We start from the raw sequence: 16,100 nt of genomic DNA, 5'->3' as shown, positions 1-16,100 counted from the left end.
ATCTGGCTGACTTACTAGCTTGCTCAGAAAGGTGAACTTCATTTTGCATATATTGTTCTGTAATATCCATCCTGACGCAACTACTCAACTTGGGTTGCTCTCTTTTTGCAGATAGCATCATTCAGAAAGTGAAGTGGCATTTTAACTGTGTAAGTTCCGCTCAGATGGAGAGCAGCTTAGAAAAAATTCAGGAGGAGCTTGACTTCCAACCTCCAGTGGTTCTCACTGTGGAGGACACAGATATAGCGAATGGGATAATGAACGGTCACACACAGATACACTTGGAGCCTGGTAAGTGGTTTGCTCTTCTCCGATGTTGGTGAAGATGAGGCGACATTAGGTATTTCAAACGCAATTGGCTTTTTTTTTTTTTTTAAACCAGGGAGTTGTTTTTTAGGGGATGGGTGTCTGGAAAATATGTCTGGAAAATATGGACTGACCTGTTTCCAGGTGACTGTTAACAAAAAAACTGTCACCATAGTGAGTCGTTCTGGGGAGGGGGCGGTGCAACTCTTGATGAAATTCAGAAGAGTGACTTGTTTTCTCAACCAGGGTGAAGTCTACCCGTTTAAATGTAAAGGGAAGTCATTTGGTTTTGCTGGAAGTCACTTACTAAAGTGTACAGATTTGTCTGTTCTCTTTCTCTCTTTTTTCTTTTGACAATGAATCCTTATCTCATCTTATCACTTAGTGAAAACATTGCAAATCTCCGCTGAGAAACCATGCCCTCCTTGACCTGGGAGGGAAGGGCCTTGGGGATGAGGGTGGGCAGGGCCAGAGCCAGGGCTTTGAATGTTCTCAGTTTGCTTCCCCGTGAGCCCTGTGGATTTCTGAGCTGGGTGCCCTGGCACTCTGTGACTTAGTCCACCGTTAACACCACTAGCCACTCAATGCCTAGCATGTAACAAAGCATGATTTTTTTTTTATTCCTTGTTTATCATTACACACACAAACTAATTTTTAATTAAAGTAGAGTTTATCTTCTAACCATTCTGTAATGGTCTAAGAGCACATAACAAAGCATGATTTTTTTTTATTCCTTGTTTATCATTACACACACAAACTAATTTTTAATTAAAGTAGAATTTATCTTCTAACCATTCTGTAATGGTCTAAGAGCACATAACAAAGCATGATTTTTTTTTATTCCTTGTTTATGATTACACACACAAACCAAGTTTCAATTAAAGTAGAATTTATCTTCTAACCATTCTGTAATGGTCTAAGAGCTGAATCCTTCTTTGAAAGATAGAGTTGTCTACACTATAACAGTCTAATTATTTTGTTTTAACAGTTTTTATACTAAACTCACTGCTTGAATTTTAAAAGTGGTGTATTAAAAATGTTCACATTTTGGGGGGCACCTAGGTGGCTCAGTCGGTTAAGCGTCCGACAGCTCAGGTCATGATCTCACGGTTTGTGAATCTGAATCCCGTATAGGGCTCTGTGCTGACAGTTCGGAGCCTAGAGCCTGCTTCAGATTCTATGTCTCCCTCTCTCTCTGCCCTGACCCCACTCGTGCTCTGTCTCTCTGTCTCTCTCTCTCTCTCTCTCAAAAATAAACATTAAAAAAATTTTTTTTTCCTTAATGTTCACCTTTTTGGCTTAACTTTGTGTTTTGATTTAATCTATTTAAATTTAAACCAAATACATTCCTGGATTGGCTTTTATGCCAATCAGTAACGTGTAATTTATACTAGGAATGAACTTAACTTTCGTAGAAGGTAATTGAGCCGCAAGCTTTTTCTTTTGCCATATATAAAAATGGGGTGGCTCTGTAATGTATTTTGTTTTTCAACCACTTAGACAAGAGGAGTAAAATCCAGAAAACATCAACTTGCTTATCTTTCTAGGACATTTTACTGTGGTTTGACCCACCCTATTGTCCTGAGGCTAGAATCTTTACAGGTAGCATGTTCTGTTCTAACAGGAGCTTTGGAAGCTCAGTGGAAACTCTAACACACTAACACTAGGCATCCCTTGGGTTGTGGCTAGATACTTGTGTGTGTGCATGTGTGTGCGCATGTGTGTGTATGTGGGAAATGTAAGGACCAGAAGGGATGATTTAAAAGATCATACTAAGAGAATGGGGCAGGGTGTCACCCTTTAATAGTGTGAACCAGAATTGGTCTTGGTAGTTAACTCTGAAGAGAGAATGATCATTTGGTGTAGAGTTCCAGAAACAGATTGTGGCTCAAATAATCAGTGTTTTTACCTCCTCTTCCCAATTATTTTAGAATTTAAAAAACTGCATTTGCTGCACATTGCCCCGGAAGCCCACGAGTCCCTGAATACTGTCCTTGTTTAGAAGCTGAGAGTTGATAGAAATGCTGTCAGTTTGACAATCAATTTACAAATAAAGCCATAAATTGCTTTACATCAGGTTTTCTCAGCCTAAGCCATACTGACATTTTGTACTGGATAATTTTTTGTTGTGAGGAGCTGTCTTGTACATTGCAGGATGCTTAGACACATTCGTGGCCCACTAGATGCCAGTAATACCCTGTTTGCTGTTTTGACAACCCCAAATATCTCTAGGCATTGCCAGTTGCCCACTGAGGGGCTAATCACCCCTCTCTGAGAACTACTGCTTTAAGTAGAAAGAAAATCAGGCCTTGAAAAACCTGTGCTTAACTCAGAGACAGTCTTCGTGCCGAAAGAAACTCACTTCAGATTCCCAGATCCATTCTGTCCTCCATTTCTTGCCTTTTTGCCGTCTAACAGCAGCTGCTTTTAATTAATATGTTTGTTATTCTGTGTTTAACATAATGAGCCTATCATTAGTGGAGGTCTAGTTAATGTCTTTGTTTATTTTTCTTTCATATAGAAATTATTTTCACTAGACACTTATTTTTTTTAATTGTGAAGCCCCTAATTTCCGAATGGAGCCAGTGACAGCCCTGGGTGTCCTTTCGCTCATTCTCAACATCATGTGTGCTGCTCTGAACCTCATCCGTGGGATTCACCTCGCAGAACATTCTCTACAGGTAACCCTTGTTTTTATAGTTTAAATTGAAGGACCTATGATGGCAGAAACTGATGGGGGAGATACTTTATTCGTAAGGTTATTACGTACAAAGGTTTTAACAATTGTTTAATTAAAATACAATTTTTATTTTAAAGTTTATTCTTTATAGTAAATTGAACAAATATAAAACTTGCTCTTTTGTGTCTCTTGTCCCAAGAAGCCAAAGGGGCCTGTCAGGGGGAATTGGTGAGAAATAGTTTGCTACAGGGACATCCTTGGGCCCCAGGAGTCACCCCAGGGTCCTGATTGCTCGTCAAGAGCGAATCTGATTCTCAGCCTCTGAGGTTCAGGCTGTTTCTGCCTGTTAAAAAGTTGCTCCTAGTCTGATTTATATCAAGCAAGATGCCACTTCCCTATGTCTTTGTCAGAACTGTATCATTAGGCAGTTGGTTTGCCAGGCTGCGTAAATCAAAGCAACTTTCTATGTCAGGGCTCTTAAAATATTTTTTTAAATTTTGAAGTATTTAAAACACTTTGAAAAAGCATAGAATCACTGTAGGCATAAACGGATAGATACCTCATTTAAAAATAGAGCCATCGTGCCCACACCATCACTGCGGTAGCTAAAGGCTGAAGCATGGCTGGTGTTGCTCTCAGGAGACTAATGTAGACTGACCTGTGTGGAGAGTGGCAGCAGGCCTGTGCGTAAGAGTGGTGACCGCCTGTTACTGCGTCCTGTCTTTGGCTGATGGGTGCTGTTTCCTACTCTTATTTTTTATGATTATCCATGCCCAGACACTTACCAGCGTCTGTACGCACTAGAACAGTTACATGGCCGACAAGACAGTTAAGATGGGGCACAAAGTAGAGTGTGGTGACATCACTAAGGAGGTGGCAGTACCTGAAGAATGCAGAATTAGGGAAAGCTTAGTGCTGACAAATGAGTGGATTTTGAGAGGCAGTAGTGTTGGGGGGCATTCCAGCCTGGGGGCTTCGTACAGATGCTCGGGGACAGGAGGGCACATGGTGTGTCCAGGCTGTTGGAAACAGTTGCGTGTCAACCCCGGTTCTGGTATAGAAACAGGGTGCTCTGTCCCAGTCAGGGATTTTGCTTTATCAACCAAACCAGACCCAATGAGGTGTGAAGAGCTTCATGTCATCGTTTTTCCTTTCATCGGAATATTCCTTTTCTCCTGTTTCTTACATTTGTTTTAGGTTGCCCACGAGGAAATTGGAACTATTCTGGCTTTTCTTATTCCTTTTGTAGCCTGTATTTTCCAGGTGGGTGAAACATTGATATTTTGAGTGGGTTGAACCCGTGACCTTATTTTGTTCTTCTGTTGGGACCGTCAGCTTATTTCTAGATGTGATTTTCTCCCACCAAGGCCTGTCACGGAATACCAGGCCCTTAGTGGAACCACGCTAGGCCCATCCTGTCCAGTCCTCTCGTTTTACAAAGGAACAGCATTGGACTCAAAGGGAAAGCCATTTGCCCTAGGCTGCAGAGCCTTTCACAACGGCTGAACAGAAGCCAGGAATTTTGGGACTCACATTTCAAGAAGGGAAAGTTGAGAGTGCTGTGGGGATTGGGTTACCTGACTAATGTGAGGCAGGGTGTTGCTTAGTGTCACGGCAGTCCAAGTATAGAAATGTCCTCCTGCAGAAGTAACAACTGCATGTGCGTGCATGTGTGTGTGCATGTGTGTTGTTTAAATACAAGACTAGGTAAAAACTTTTTTTTTTTTTTAACGTTTATTTATTCTTGAGACAGAGAGAGACAGAGCATGAACGGGGGAGGGTCAGAGAGAGAGGGAGACACAGAATCTGAAACAGGCTCCAGGCTCTGAGCTGTCAGCACAGAGCCTGACACGGGGCTCGAACTCACGGACCGCAAGATCATGACCTGAGCCGAAGTCGACCGCTCGACCGACTGAGCCACCCAGGCGCCCCAAAAACTTTTTTTTTAATAGTCATACCATCTGACTCAAATCTGTCGTTAGGAAACGAGGCAAACATTACAACATTAACTAGTGGGTTTTTACTGTTGGTTACTGTTTAGTTACTTTCAGATTTTTAAAAAGATTTATTTGTTTTTGGGAGAGAGAGACAGGGTGTGAGTGGGGAGGGGCAGAGAGAGAGAGAGGGAGACACGGAATTTGAAGCAGGCTCCAGGTTCCGAGCTGTTAGCATGGAGCTCAACGCAGAGCTTGAACTCATGAACCTCAAGATCGTGACCTGAGCTGCTTAACCGACTGAGCCACCCAGGCGCCCCTGGTTACTGTTTAGTTATTTTCAAATAAGCTGCATACTTACAGGGCAGAGTAAAATGGAGCTTTTGAACCCTCTGTAGGTAGAGTTAATTCTAGTAAAAAAAAAAAACAAAAAACCTGTAATTTTCTTTCCCCATCCTCCATAGAGGCTCAGATTTTAGTACTTTGTCTACATTCTTAAGCTTTTTTTTTTTTCTTTTCCTTTCAATTAAAATTTATTTTCTCAAAGAACGCTTCTTCTCTCTTCCACATACATCCCAGAATGGTCTATTTTTTAAGAGTGACATGATTGTGGGAAAAGAAATTTTCAACCCAGGACCAAAAATGCACTCATTTTTTAGAAATCAAGTGTCCCAAGCCTCGAGTGTTGCCATTTGAAGTACCGAGAGCCTGTATTCAGGGCTGCAGGGATCTTGCACTTTGCCCTTCGTTCCCCCAACTGCATTCTTACTTGGGTAGCTCTTTCAGTGGGGAACTCTTTCCCTCCCACTGGAGCTTGAGCCTTTGTCGAACTGCTCTGTGTTTTGAGAATGTGCTTTTTGTTTTTTTTTAAACATTGACCCAAAAAGTTACTTCTAGCTTTTGTAGAACAAGAATGGCCTCTTTTCTGTGTGAATGCCCTACACAAAATGTTAGTCCCCCTCCCTGCTGTGAGACCTTTCCTTGTGTCAGAGATGCTTTTGAAGACACGATAAGGAGGATGTCTAGGGAACATTGGTCCCTGATGTCGTTGGAACTCAGGAAAAACAAATAATAAAAGCATAGCTTCTTTTACTGGCTTTCCTATCTGTCATGACTCCCCGGAAGGAAAAGTCCAGTTGGAGACCAGCCGTTCTTGTTGGGGTGTCTTTGGCCTGGCTCTCTTCCCCTTACCTGCACCTCTTCTTTTTGCACAGCCCACAGCCTGGGCATTTCTGTCTGTAGTTCTTAAATGTTTTCAAGAGTGTCATGTTCTAATTCCCCCTGTGACATCTGTTCCACTTTTCTTGTCTCTTCTGGATCTCCACTTTCATCCAGTGATTTGATTAACAGCAGCTCACCTGGCAAGGCCGGGCTCCGTTGTCATGATTTCAGTTGAATGAGCTACTATGTGTGAGATGACACTGTGTGTGCAGGTGTAGGAAGTGAGTCCTGCATCGGACCTGTGGCTGTTTTCTCCTCTCTGACTGGACTGCCTCTTATGGTGTCATTTCAGTGTTATTTGTACCTGTTCTACAGTCCAGCCAGGACTGTGAAGGTGGTGCTGATGCTGCTCTTTATCTGCCTGGGCAACATGTACCTGCATGGGCTAAGGAACCTCTGGCAAATCCTCTTCCACATAGGAGTGGCTTTTCTGTCTTCATATCAGATACTGACCAGGCAGCTTCAGGAGAAGCAGTCTGACTATGGAGTATGAAGATGACATCATGTGATGAATGGATCCTTTCGTTTTCTTGTGAGAGTCACCTCTGTTTCCCTTTTTGCTTTTCGACTTCACCTCGAGTTTCCATCCTTGAAGTTCCTTTCGACCAAACCAGAGTGATACTGAAAGTTGAGGATTTTTAACAGGAGCGATGGAAAACACGAGGTCACCCCAGCCCCAGTTTTGTGCTGGGCATCATGGCGGAATCTCCAGTTCAGCACATTTACTTAGGACAGCAGAATCTGGGGGCTCATTCAGAAGGAACATTATTAGAAGATCAGAATGGAATTATTTTGGTCTTTTAAATTGAATGATGCAATAAACCACTAGATTCAATAACACTAGCTTTAGTAACTGGCGGTTGTCTCTGAGGAACCACTTTAAAACCCACATCAGCTTTTCAGTCTAAATGGGACTTGGTTAGTTTTTTGTAGAGGGTCAATACAGGGTGAATTAAACATTTTAAAATCTGGTTCATAAGTATAAGCTAGATAAATTTTGTTTACATTTTTTGATAACTTAGGTCTGATACGATACCTTTAGAATATTTAAATGTATTTTGGATATAAATTGAACGTATCTTCATTTGGGGAAAGGATAAACTCAAGCTGAGAAAATGGTTAAGAAAGCCGAGTTTATTTAATTTGTATATAACTTTTTATGGTGGTGGGACTGCGTGGGCACAGAAAAGTTTTGTATTTGTCTGCAGGGTGTATCTGAATATTTAAAAAATTGAGTAACCAGTGCTACTGGATCATAAGCTCATGAGGATGAGCTTATGAGCCCGAGAATTTCAGGGTTCTTTGTGGTGGGGCCACAGACAGGAGTAGGTGAGTCACATGGATTCACACAGTGGCACTTTACAGATGCAGGTTGTAGTAAAAAAACAAAAAACAAAAAAACCCTCGTCATCAGCCTTGTACATGGCAGCTGAGTGCCTGTCATTTTAATGATGATGAATGCCTGACCCTGTGTACCTGTTCCCGGAAGACCTCCTGAGTTAATTACTCCTCTACCCCTCTTCCAGTCATCTTAATTAGATGGAGGGCCTCGTTCTTTATGAACAGGAGTTAAGGAGGTGTTAACTTTTTTTCAAGCTTCATAAGGATATAATAAACCCCATGCCCTGAAAAGTTACTTTTCTTCTCTCTGTTAAAATAGTGATTGATCACAGTTGTCCAAAAAGAGGCTCTGTATAAGATCCTTTTGGTCTCCAGAAAGTTCAGCCTGGGTTGTCCAGTACATTTAGGAGGCCATTTCAGGAGTTTGCCCTCTGGATTGTTGATTTTTTTTTTAATGTTTATTTTATTTTTGGGAGAGACAGAGCGTGAGCAGGAAAGGGGCAGAGAGAGAGGGAGACACAGAATCTGAAGCAGGCTCCAGGCTCTGAGCTGTCAGCACAGAGCCCAATGTGGGGCTCAAACTCACGAGTGGTGAGATCATGACCTGATCTAAAGTCGAACGCTTAACCGACTGAGTCACCCAGGCGCCCCTCTTTGGATTTTCTTGGTAGAAGTCTAGAATCTGAATAGCTCACTGGCAATTGCGTGGGATATTTTGGGTTGAATTATGTGGTCTTGATAAATAAAATAATCCTACTTTGATCTTAAAAGTTGAAAAGCTTCACAAGAATTATTGAGTACGTAGGGAAAGCAAGAATATTATTTTAGGGAACTCAGTTGTACTTGGTTGTTACTGGTAGTGCATTGTTACTGAGCTACCTTGGTGTCAGGTTAAGAAAAACAAGTTTATGTGACTGGAAACTGTTGGGAAAATGATGCTACAGTAATTTTCTTATAATACAATTTTCTGTTTTTAATCAAAATATCTTGATATGAACGTTATATTGGCAACATCCTCAGATGTCAACTGCACAGTTGTCACTCTATCAGTGTTGCATTTTCGTAATTTTCTGCATACCCAGCAGGCGAATCTTCAGGCTCTCTGGGAGATAATTTTGAAGAGATGGTAAAATAGAATGGAAAGCCAAGGAGGGAAGAGAAGTCTTTGTACATTAGAAGCACCAAAAAAAAGAAAAAAAGAAAAGAAAAGAAAAAGGCTTTAAAAGTTGGTAAGCACAGCCTATAAGTGAGTTATTAATATTTTTTGAGCTCATGTGTTATTGCCGTGTAGGCCTATACCCCAGATGCTCTCGGGGGCAGAATCTGTGATCCATATTCGGCAGGCAGTAGAGAACTATCCTGAAGAGTGGGCCCTCCTGGTGAATACTTCCCGCACTGGTGGAGATGTTGTCTACACTTGGTTGAATGTGGTTTTCATCAGTCAACATCTACATGGGGTTTCAGATTCGTTTTTGCAAATGAGAGGGAAAGGATGCACTGGACAAATAGTACAAAATAATAACCACATAAACATTGTTCACCTGGAACCCAGCTAAAAGAAGCCTCATTCACTGGAGGAAGAGACAAATGACAGAGAAGTAGTTCTGGGGATTTTGTCCAAGGGAAATCCCAGCTCAGGGTTGACCTGGTTCAGGCTTGGAGTTTTGTGGCCCCTTGTGTCATCCTTGATGCCAGAAAGGTGGCTGCACGTCACAGGAGTTATCCTCACTACCCCACGGACTCATTGCTGTTCTCGCACTTTATTTTCCCAATGGTTCAATGCTACCTGCCCAACCAACCTCGCAGGGGTGGATCTGGGAATAGTTGAAATAATGTTGAAAACAAACCTTAAAAGTGCCTTCTGGGATCAGATACTGCAAGATCTTTGAACGTCGGAGTGCATTATTCCCATCTCCTGTATCGGGCTTGGAATGTGGCTCAGTGCTCCTGGCCAGGGTCTCCCAACCATGGGGCCAAGGCCCACAGGGTTTTCCCTTCCTCAAGTATGCAGGTGAGAGAAACACGTAGACTCTGGTTTCATTTCCCTAGGGTAGCCTTACTGTGATAAGGATCATTCCTGAGTTTCTTTTTCCTGGGAGGAGACAATCAGGGGTGTATTTGGGGGTGGCATTACCTCTCAGTACTAGAGGCCCCTCTGCTGGTGGTGGGAGGAATGTGACCGGAGGCTCCCGGTTTTGCTTCTCAGGCTTGCACCCCTGTGGTCTGTGTTACAGGCATTTGTGAAGCAACCTTTTAAAATTCCTTAAGGAGTTGGAAAAAGGGTGTTAGGAGGAGTGCTGAAATTAAACCAATCTCATTTCTGTCACCTCACCTTGAGCTCCCTGTTATTTTCCTAGGTGCCCCTATTCTCCAGGACTCTTCTGCCTCTTTCCGTGTCTGTCCCACACATTGCAGCCCTGGAAACAGAGGCTGAAACTGGAATCTTTGGAGGGGTGGGGAAAGCCGTCTTTCACTGTAGTTGATAAGGTGGGTACAGGAGCTCAGGGGCAGAGCAGAGTGCACTGAGGCCCGGCCCTCTTCCTCCGTGCCCCCGGGAGCTGCAGCACACATTTGGGAGTAGGGGCTCAAAGGGCAACAGCACTTTGGCGGTCAGCACTGCCAGGGTCGGCAAAGATGACAGCCAGGAGGGCCGGCTGTTTGGGGTGCAGCAAGCAGGAGACAGGTGAGGAGCAGAGCTGGGGGCCCTCAAGCAGCCGCCCTCAAGCAGTTGGCGTGTTGGGGGCACGTGCTGCACCTTCATCCAGGGATGCTGTTTGCTTTTCCTTGAAGGAATCGGCCACTCACTGTAACATGCAGGGCAGGTGGCCCTCAGGAGACTGCTGTTGTGCGTGCACAGGGCAGCGCAAGTGGGGCCCGGCAGGCATGGGAGTGTTTACAGGGACCAGATGTGCACCCCGCTCTGGTGTTGCTCACATTTCAAACGTTCCTCCACAGAATCCTGCCCGGGCACAGGGAAGCTCCACTGTGCTCTGTGAGTGTGAACAATGGTAGAGGAAGAGAGACTTGACTCTCCTGCTCAGGCCTCCACCACTGTGGGCAGGTTCTGCCCGCAGGGACAGGGTCCTCAGCTGGGAAGCGGTGGTAACCACCTACTCCCCCGGCATGCTGTCATGAGGAGAAAAGCCTAGTGGAGGAGAATACTGGGTGAATCCCCTGTTCACGTGCAGGAGGAAAAAGGCTTTCACCCGGTGAGAGGAAGTTCACGCTTTACGCAGCACAGTGCAGCCGTGTCTTCCAGGTTTTACAAAGACAGGCCTTTTATGATCCTGCTAGGTAAATGGGCTCAGTCTTCCAGTCTAGAAAGGTGGTGACCTCTCTTTCTCCCCCCTGAACGTGCCTCTTGCCCTCCAGTCACAGAGCTCTTGCTACCATTGGCATTGGGCCCTCCGGCATCCAGGGAGGCCGGTTCTGCTGGTCGAACCAAACCTCAAGTCCATCCCTGAGCCAAATGGGGAGAGCTCTGAGTCTCCCGTCTGGGAGCAGTGATGTCAGACCCTGGTTGCTGGGGAAACGTCTTGGCAGGGAACCTGTGGAAAAGGGCTTGTCAGTAAGACCTGGGAATGGCCGGATATGGAAACATCTGTCCGTGTGTGCTGATGGCAGAGCCGCGGCTCACAAGCGCCTTTTATTTCGGGTCAAATTATCAAATCCATTCTGTTCTTCTAACCTGTGCTTGGTACGTGTGACCTTCTTTAACCCTTCTGTGATTCTGGGGTTACTTCAGAAGTATATTTAATGAATTATTTGTACGACTTGACCCCCCCCCCCGAATTCTGTTCCATTTAATAGACTTTTCTACTAAGAGCGTAAAAGATTGAGACTGATTTAGCCAGGGCAAAACCATTTCCTTCACATATGTGTTTTGAATGCTTGCTGTCCGTGTTGTACAAGCTTCTTACTGTTTTCATGTAATAACAAAGATCTATTTTGAATAAATGATGGGTATGTTTTAACAAACTCTCACACAGTAGTAAAGCCTAAACTCGTGTTAATATATGTAAAGAATATTGTATAGCCATTTATATACTATGTATATATAAATTAAATAACATGGCTTCAGAAGTGAGAGGAGAATAAATCTAAGGTGCTTATTACGTTGTGTGTATTTGTGTAAAAAATTTTGAGTTTTGGGTCCGTTTTCCTAGAGGGTGTGATGTGGGCCTGGCATCATGGAGCGGGGGGTGTCGAAAGAAGTGGAATTCACATCCTCGTCTCCAGTGTCTAGACAGGTGCCAGGCCTCAGTCCTTAGCACCAACCCCAGACTCTGGAAAGCGATCGTGGGTCCAGGAAAGACCTTGGAAAAGCCAACATAGCAGTCACAGAGCAGCCCTGGGAGCTGGGAGGCCCGCCTTCTATGCAGGCTCTGCCCCTGCTTATCTGTGTGCCTGTGAGCGGGCATTTGCCCTGCTCTAGGCTCTGAGCTCCTGGCCGTGCTCTGAGGGACCATTGAGTTCCATCTCCCAGGACCAGCCCCACCACAGAATGGCCAGCAGGAGGCGCAGCTGCCAGCCGGTCGGCAGGCTCGGGGCCCAAGGGACTGCACCCTTTTACAGAGGTCCTCCCTGTAAGCAGCTGACGAAGTTCCCAGAATGGAAACAGATGCACCAATTTTCTGCCCATATTTGAGGCGCGGTGGGGAATGCATGGTCCAAGCTCCTCTCCACCGTCTGTCCTGATTGGGGGAGGGCAGAGACTTCCAAAGTAGACTCTTAAGTTACCGGGTTCTGGGATTTGGGAGTTGGCAGAGCCTTTGGCCACCACCTGGTTCCACCTCCTTGTTGACAAGGTACTGTGTGCCATCGGCGGCACCACAAAGAGTGAAGGGGGATCTTGGCCCATGAAAGATGCCCTTCTGGCTCCAGGAGGGCCGGGTGCCGGTTCAGGCTACGGAGTTGCCTTTCTTTTTCTTGGGCTCTACCTCCTGACGGGGCCAGGGAGCAGACAACTGCCAAGCATCCTTGAGCAGTGCCAGTGGAGGAGTGAGGCTCAGAGAGGAAGGGGTCTCTGTGGCTGCGCCTGGCAGGGAAGTGCTGCCTAATTCTGTGGCGTCGGCTCCAAGAGGTCACTGGGTCGGATGTGCGAGGCAAAAATGATAAAGTTCATTGAAGAACATGAAGGAAAGTATCTTTGTGACCAAGGATGGGAAAGTGCTCTTAAATAAAAATGTTACAGATACAACGCTTAAGGCAAAATGATTGATGAATTTGGTTGCATACAAATAAAGATTTCACGGGGAAAATGAGTGGGAGAAGGTACTTAGAATGTCTGAAGCCAATAATGTACAATCAGTTCCCGTAAGTCAGCAAGAAAGACAGCAACCTCAGTAGAACAATGAACAGTTTTCAGAAGAGAAAACCCAGAAAGCTAATAAGCGTAGGAAGATGTGTAAAATCATTAGAAATAACAGAGAAGTACCTATTAAAACAGCAGTAAGATGTCACCTTGTGCCTATTAGTTTGGTAACACTTAGGAAGCACCGAATGCTGGAGGGAGTGAGTGGTTATAGGACTTCACGCACAGCCAATCTGAAAGGCAGTGCCCCTGTCGTGGGCTGAACAGTGCCCTCCCCAAATGCATATGTTGAAGCCCTAACCCCTACCCCAGTACCTCAACGTGTGTGCATTGGGAGGTACAGAGAAGGCAACCATCTGCAAGCCAAGGAGAGAAACCTCAGAAGACGCCAACCCTACCGACACCTTGCTCTCCAAGCTCCAGCCTCCAGAACGGTGAGGAAATAAATTTCTGTTGTTTAATCCACCCAGTCTGTGGTACTTTGTCACGGCAGCCCTAGAAAACTAATTCAGCTACCTACCCAAATTGAGTGGGCTCAGGCCTCATGATGTGGATGCTTCACTCCTGGTTGTATGTCCCTGGGAACTTCTCACACAGATCCTTAAGGGGACCTGTGTGAAGTTAGGTTTTACAGAAGCATGATCTGTACTGGCAGGAAGCAATCCGTGTGTCTTCCACGCACGGACAGGTAAAGTGCGCAGGCTCAGCGTGGTCACCACACAGCAGGCGGAAGTTCCAGACTTGGTGTGATGTAGCCGCATGGATGGATCTTCAAAACGTAGAACTGAGTAGAAAAATAACATTTATATGATTGGAAATCTACGCACACAAAATGATAAAGTATTTTGTAAGAATGTATTCTAAAAGATACCTGTTAAATACATCCGCGTGGTGGCCTGAAGGGGCTAGGAGCATGGGAGTTAGGGACAGAGACAATAAGGAATTGAAAGAAAAGAATACTTGCTAGGGTCAGCATCCAGGTCTGAGAGCCCTGGGTGAACAGGGGGCCTGCATTGCCCCCGGGGATCTTGCCCCCGCTGTGCCCAGCCCTCACTGGACTTGAGGCTGGGAAGGCCTGCCTCTGCGGGGCTCTAGCCCCAAACGCTGGCAGGGTGTTTGAGCTCCCTGGGTTCTCCAGTGGGTGAGGTGGGGGAACTGCAGCCGAGGCCGGGGGCTATAATGGTCAGGGAGCGCTTCTGGAACACGTGGCGGAAGGGGAAGGGCAGAAAGCAGAGAGGAGGGGACTCCAGAGGGAGAAAGTAGATGGGTGAGCCAGCTCTGGCCACCGGGGACTCTATCCTTCCCAGATTCTCGCCGTCTGACCAGTAGTTTCCTGGCGGAGACTCTTTCCCACATGAGGCATTCAGCTGAAGGACTCTCACGGGGGACTCTCAGGGAAAAAGGAACACAGCTGCAGGAGGGACGGAGGTGCCCCCGGTGGCAAGTCCTTCCTCCCACCCCAGAAATAGTCTGTTCTGGCGACAGCCGAAAGCATGTGCCTGGGGAAGTGAAGGCCGAGGGGGCTGGGGCCGGCAGGGTGAAGCTAACCAGGACCACCATGGCCCTGAGGGGTTATTCCAGGCACGTTTTCTGAGGCCCCAGGGGTAAGAGCAGCGGCCAGAAGCGAGGAACACAGGGCTAAGAGTACGGTGAACTTTCTCACAGGGCCGTACAGCAGGGCTCTGGGAGATCGTGAGCGCTCCGCCACGAAGGTGTGCAAGCGGAGCGGAGCTGTGTGGGATGGGGCCTCGGCACATGCCGTCCCCGTCTCGGCGACATTGCCTCATCCTGGGTGCTGGTGTCCGCAGGGACATCTGCCTGTCTCCCGGGTGCCTCCTGTTGTGTCCATCCCATGGGGTGAGCCAGACGCCAGTCGCAGGAAACGGCCTGTGCCAGCTCCCAGTTGAAGAGTAAATATTAGTCTTTTCAAGAGCTGCCTGTTCTCTGTCACTTGGCACCACCGCCGAGGACACTGAGCTGGGGTTGGCGGGGTCGGGGGGGACCTCTTGATCCCCACACCCAGATGGAGTCTGTGGGCCTAGGTCACTGTCGCAACGGAGGGCCCAAGAAACAAGCCTCCCCATGTCCAGGCGGGCATCCCGTCCTGGTCACTCGGGAAGCAGTGAGCACCCGAGCCCTGGGCTAGGCAGCGAGGCCCAGGCCCCCGGTACGTGCTCTCCTCACATGCTATTCAGGCTGCTGCTGCAGAGGCAGGGGACTGCCTGTTTTGACCCGGTCCTTAAGGTCTCGGGCCCTGGCTCTGGTATCCGTGGTTTAAAATCCTCTGATTATCGAGATGGGGTAATGACTTGCTCCTATTCCACTGTTACCCCTTGGGGAGACCTCCTCTGACCATCCTAACTGACAGAGCACCCCTTTACTCTAGCCCCTCATCCTGTCTTCTTCCTTGTGTAATTTTCCTCATTTAAAATTTTTTGTGTGTGAACATCAATAGGTTATTTTTCTATATTTTATTATTGGAGTGTAACTGACATACAGTGCTAGTTTCAGGGGTACAACATAGTGGGTTTACATCTCTGTACATTACTCCGCGCTCACCACGGTAAGTGTGGTCACCATCTGACACGATACATTATCACATTATTGACTGTGTTCCCTGCGCTGTCCTTTTTTCATCCTCGTGTAATTTTCCCCATTTATGCATCTGACTCCTCCATTAGAGGGTCAGCTCTGTGAGGGTGGGGCCTGTGCCTTGGTCCCTCTGTGCACACAGTAAGGGCTCAGTGACTCTTTGCTGAATGAATATGATGGCGTTCACACTTTGAAAATATTGGACCAATGTAAGTCTCATCTCCCAACCCCTGAAACTAGTAGCCACTCCACCATTATGACCCAGGGGACACTTTCTCGGGAAACCGGAAGGAAGGATGGAGGAGGAGGGTGGAAAGCCCGTCTTAAGTTGGTGAATGGCAAGACCGAGAAGGGGAAGAATCTCTCAGACGTGTCATGGTCTCATCCTCTGGGATGAAATCTTGAGGGGGGGGAGAAACCCTAAAAAGCGAAAACAGAGGGGGCAGGCGTCTGTCCCATTCCGCATTTGGAATCCGTCTCCCAAGCAGCCTGTGCCCCTTAGGTGGCCCCACTAGGTAAAGACAGTAGATGGGTGGATTTGATGGCTAGAAGGCTGTAGTGAGCACCACCAAGCCTCTCTCAGCTCCCAGAGGCCTGGCAGGCCCTCCAGAAGCTCTTGCATGCTCCAAAGGGTATGAGGAAGGTGGCCGAGTTAGAGCCGGTGGGCCTGGCATGTGGCACGGCCATGGTTAATGGTGAGGTGAGGGTAGCT

The 16,100-nt window shown here is 46.5% G+C and overlaps 1 protein-coding gene across 12 annotated transcripts in view; it reads left to right on the top strand.

Annotated features, from left to right (window-relative positions):
• SEC22C (SEC22 homolog C, vesicle trafficking protein) overlaps positions 1–11,597 on the top strand; it is a 32,809-nt gene extending 21,212 nt beyond the window's left edge. For 4 of the 12 annotated variants that reach the window (XM_047098860.1, XM_047098859.1, XM_047098861.1 and 1 more), the window contains exons 4-8: positions 112–291; positions 2,869–2,987; positions 4,184–4,249; positions 6,434–6,673; positions 8,565–11,597. In XM_047098860.1, coding sequence (XP_046954816.1) covers positions 112–291; positions 2,869–2,987; positions 4,184–4,249; positions 6,434–6,634 — 566 coding nt within the window. In that variant the 3' untranslated portion in view covers positions 6,635–6,673; positions 8,565–11,597. Of the gene's footprint in view, positions 1–111; positions 292–2,868; positions 2,988–4,183; positions 4,250–6,433; positions 6,982–8,564 lie in introns of those variants that run through there. The other 8 variants (XR_006965618.1, XR_006965619.1, XM_047098863.1 and 5 more) reach the window with 8 other exon arrangements.
• Positions 11,598–16,100: the final 4,503 nt, after the last annotated feature.

The sequence above is a fragment of the Lynx rufus genome, unplaced genomic scaffold (assembly GCF_022079265.1).
Source record: "Lynx rufus isolate CCGP_SWC_20201006 ecotype Redwood Valley unplaced genomic scaffold, mLynRuf1.p SCAF_5, whole genome shotgun sequence".
Taxonomy (NCBI): Eukaryota; Metazoa; Chordata; class Mammalia; order Carnivora; family Felidae; genus Lynx; species Lynx rufus.
The sequence above is the reverse complement of the archived record's forward strand: the minus strand, read 5'-3'. Positions and strand labels throughout refer to the sequence as shown.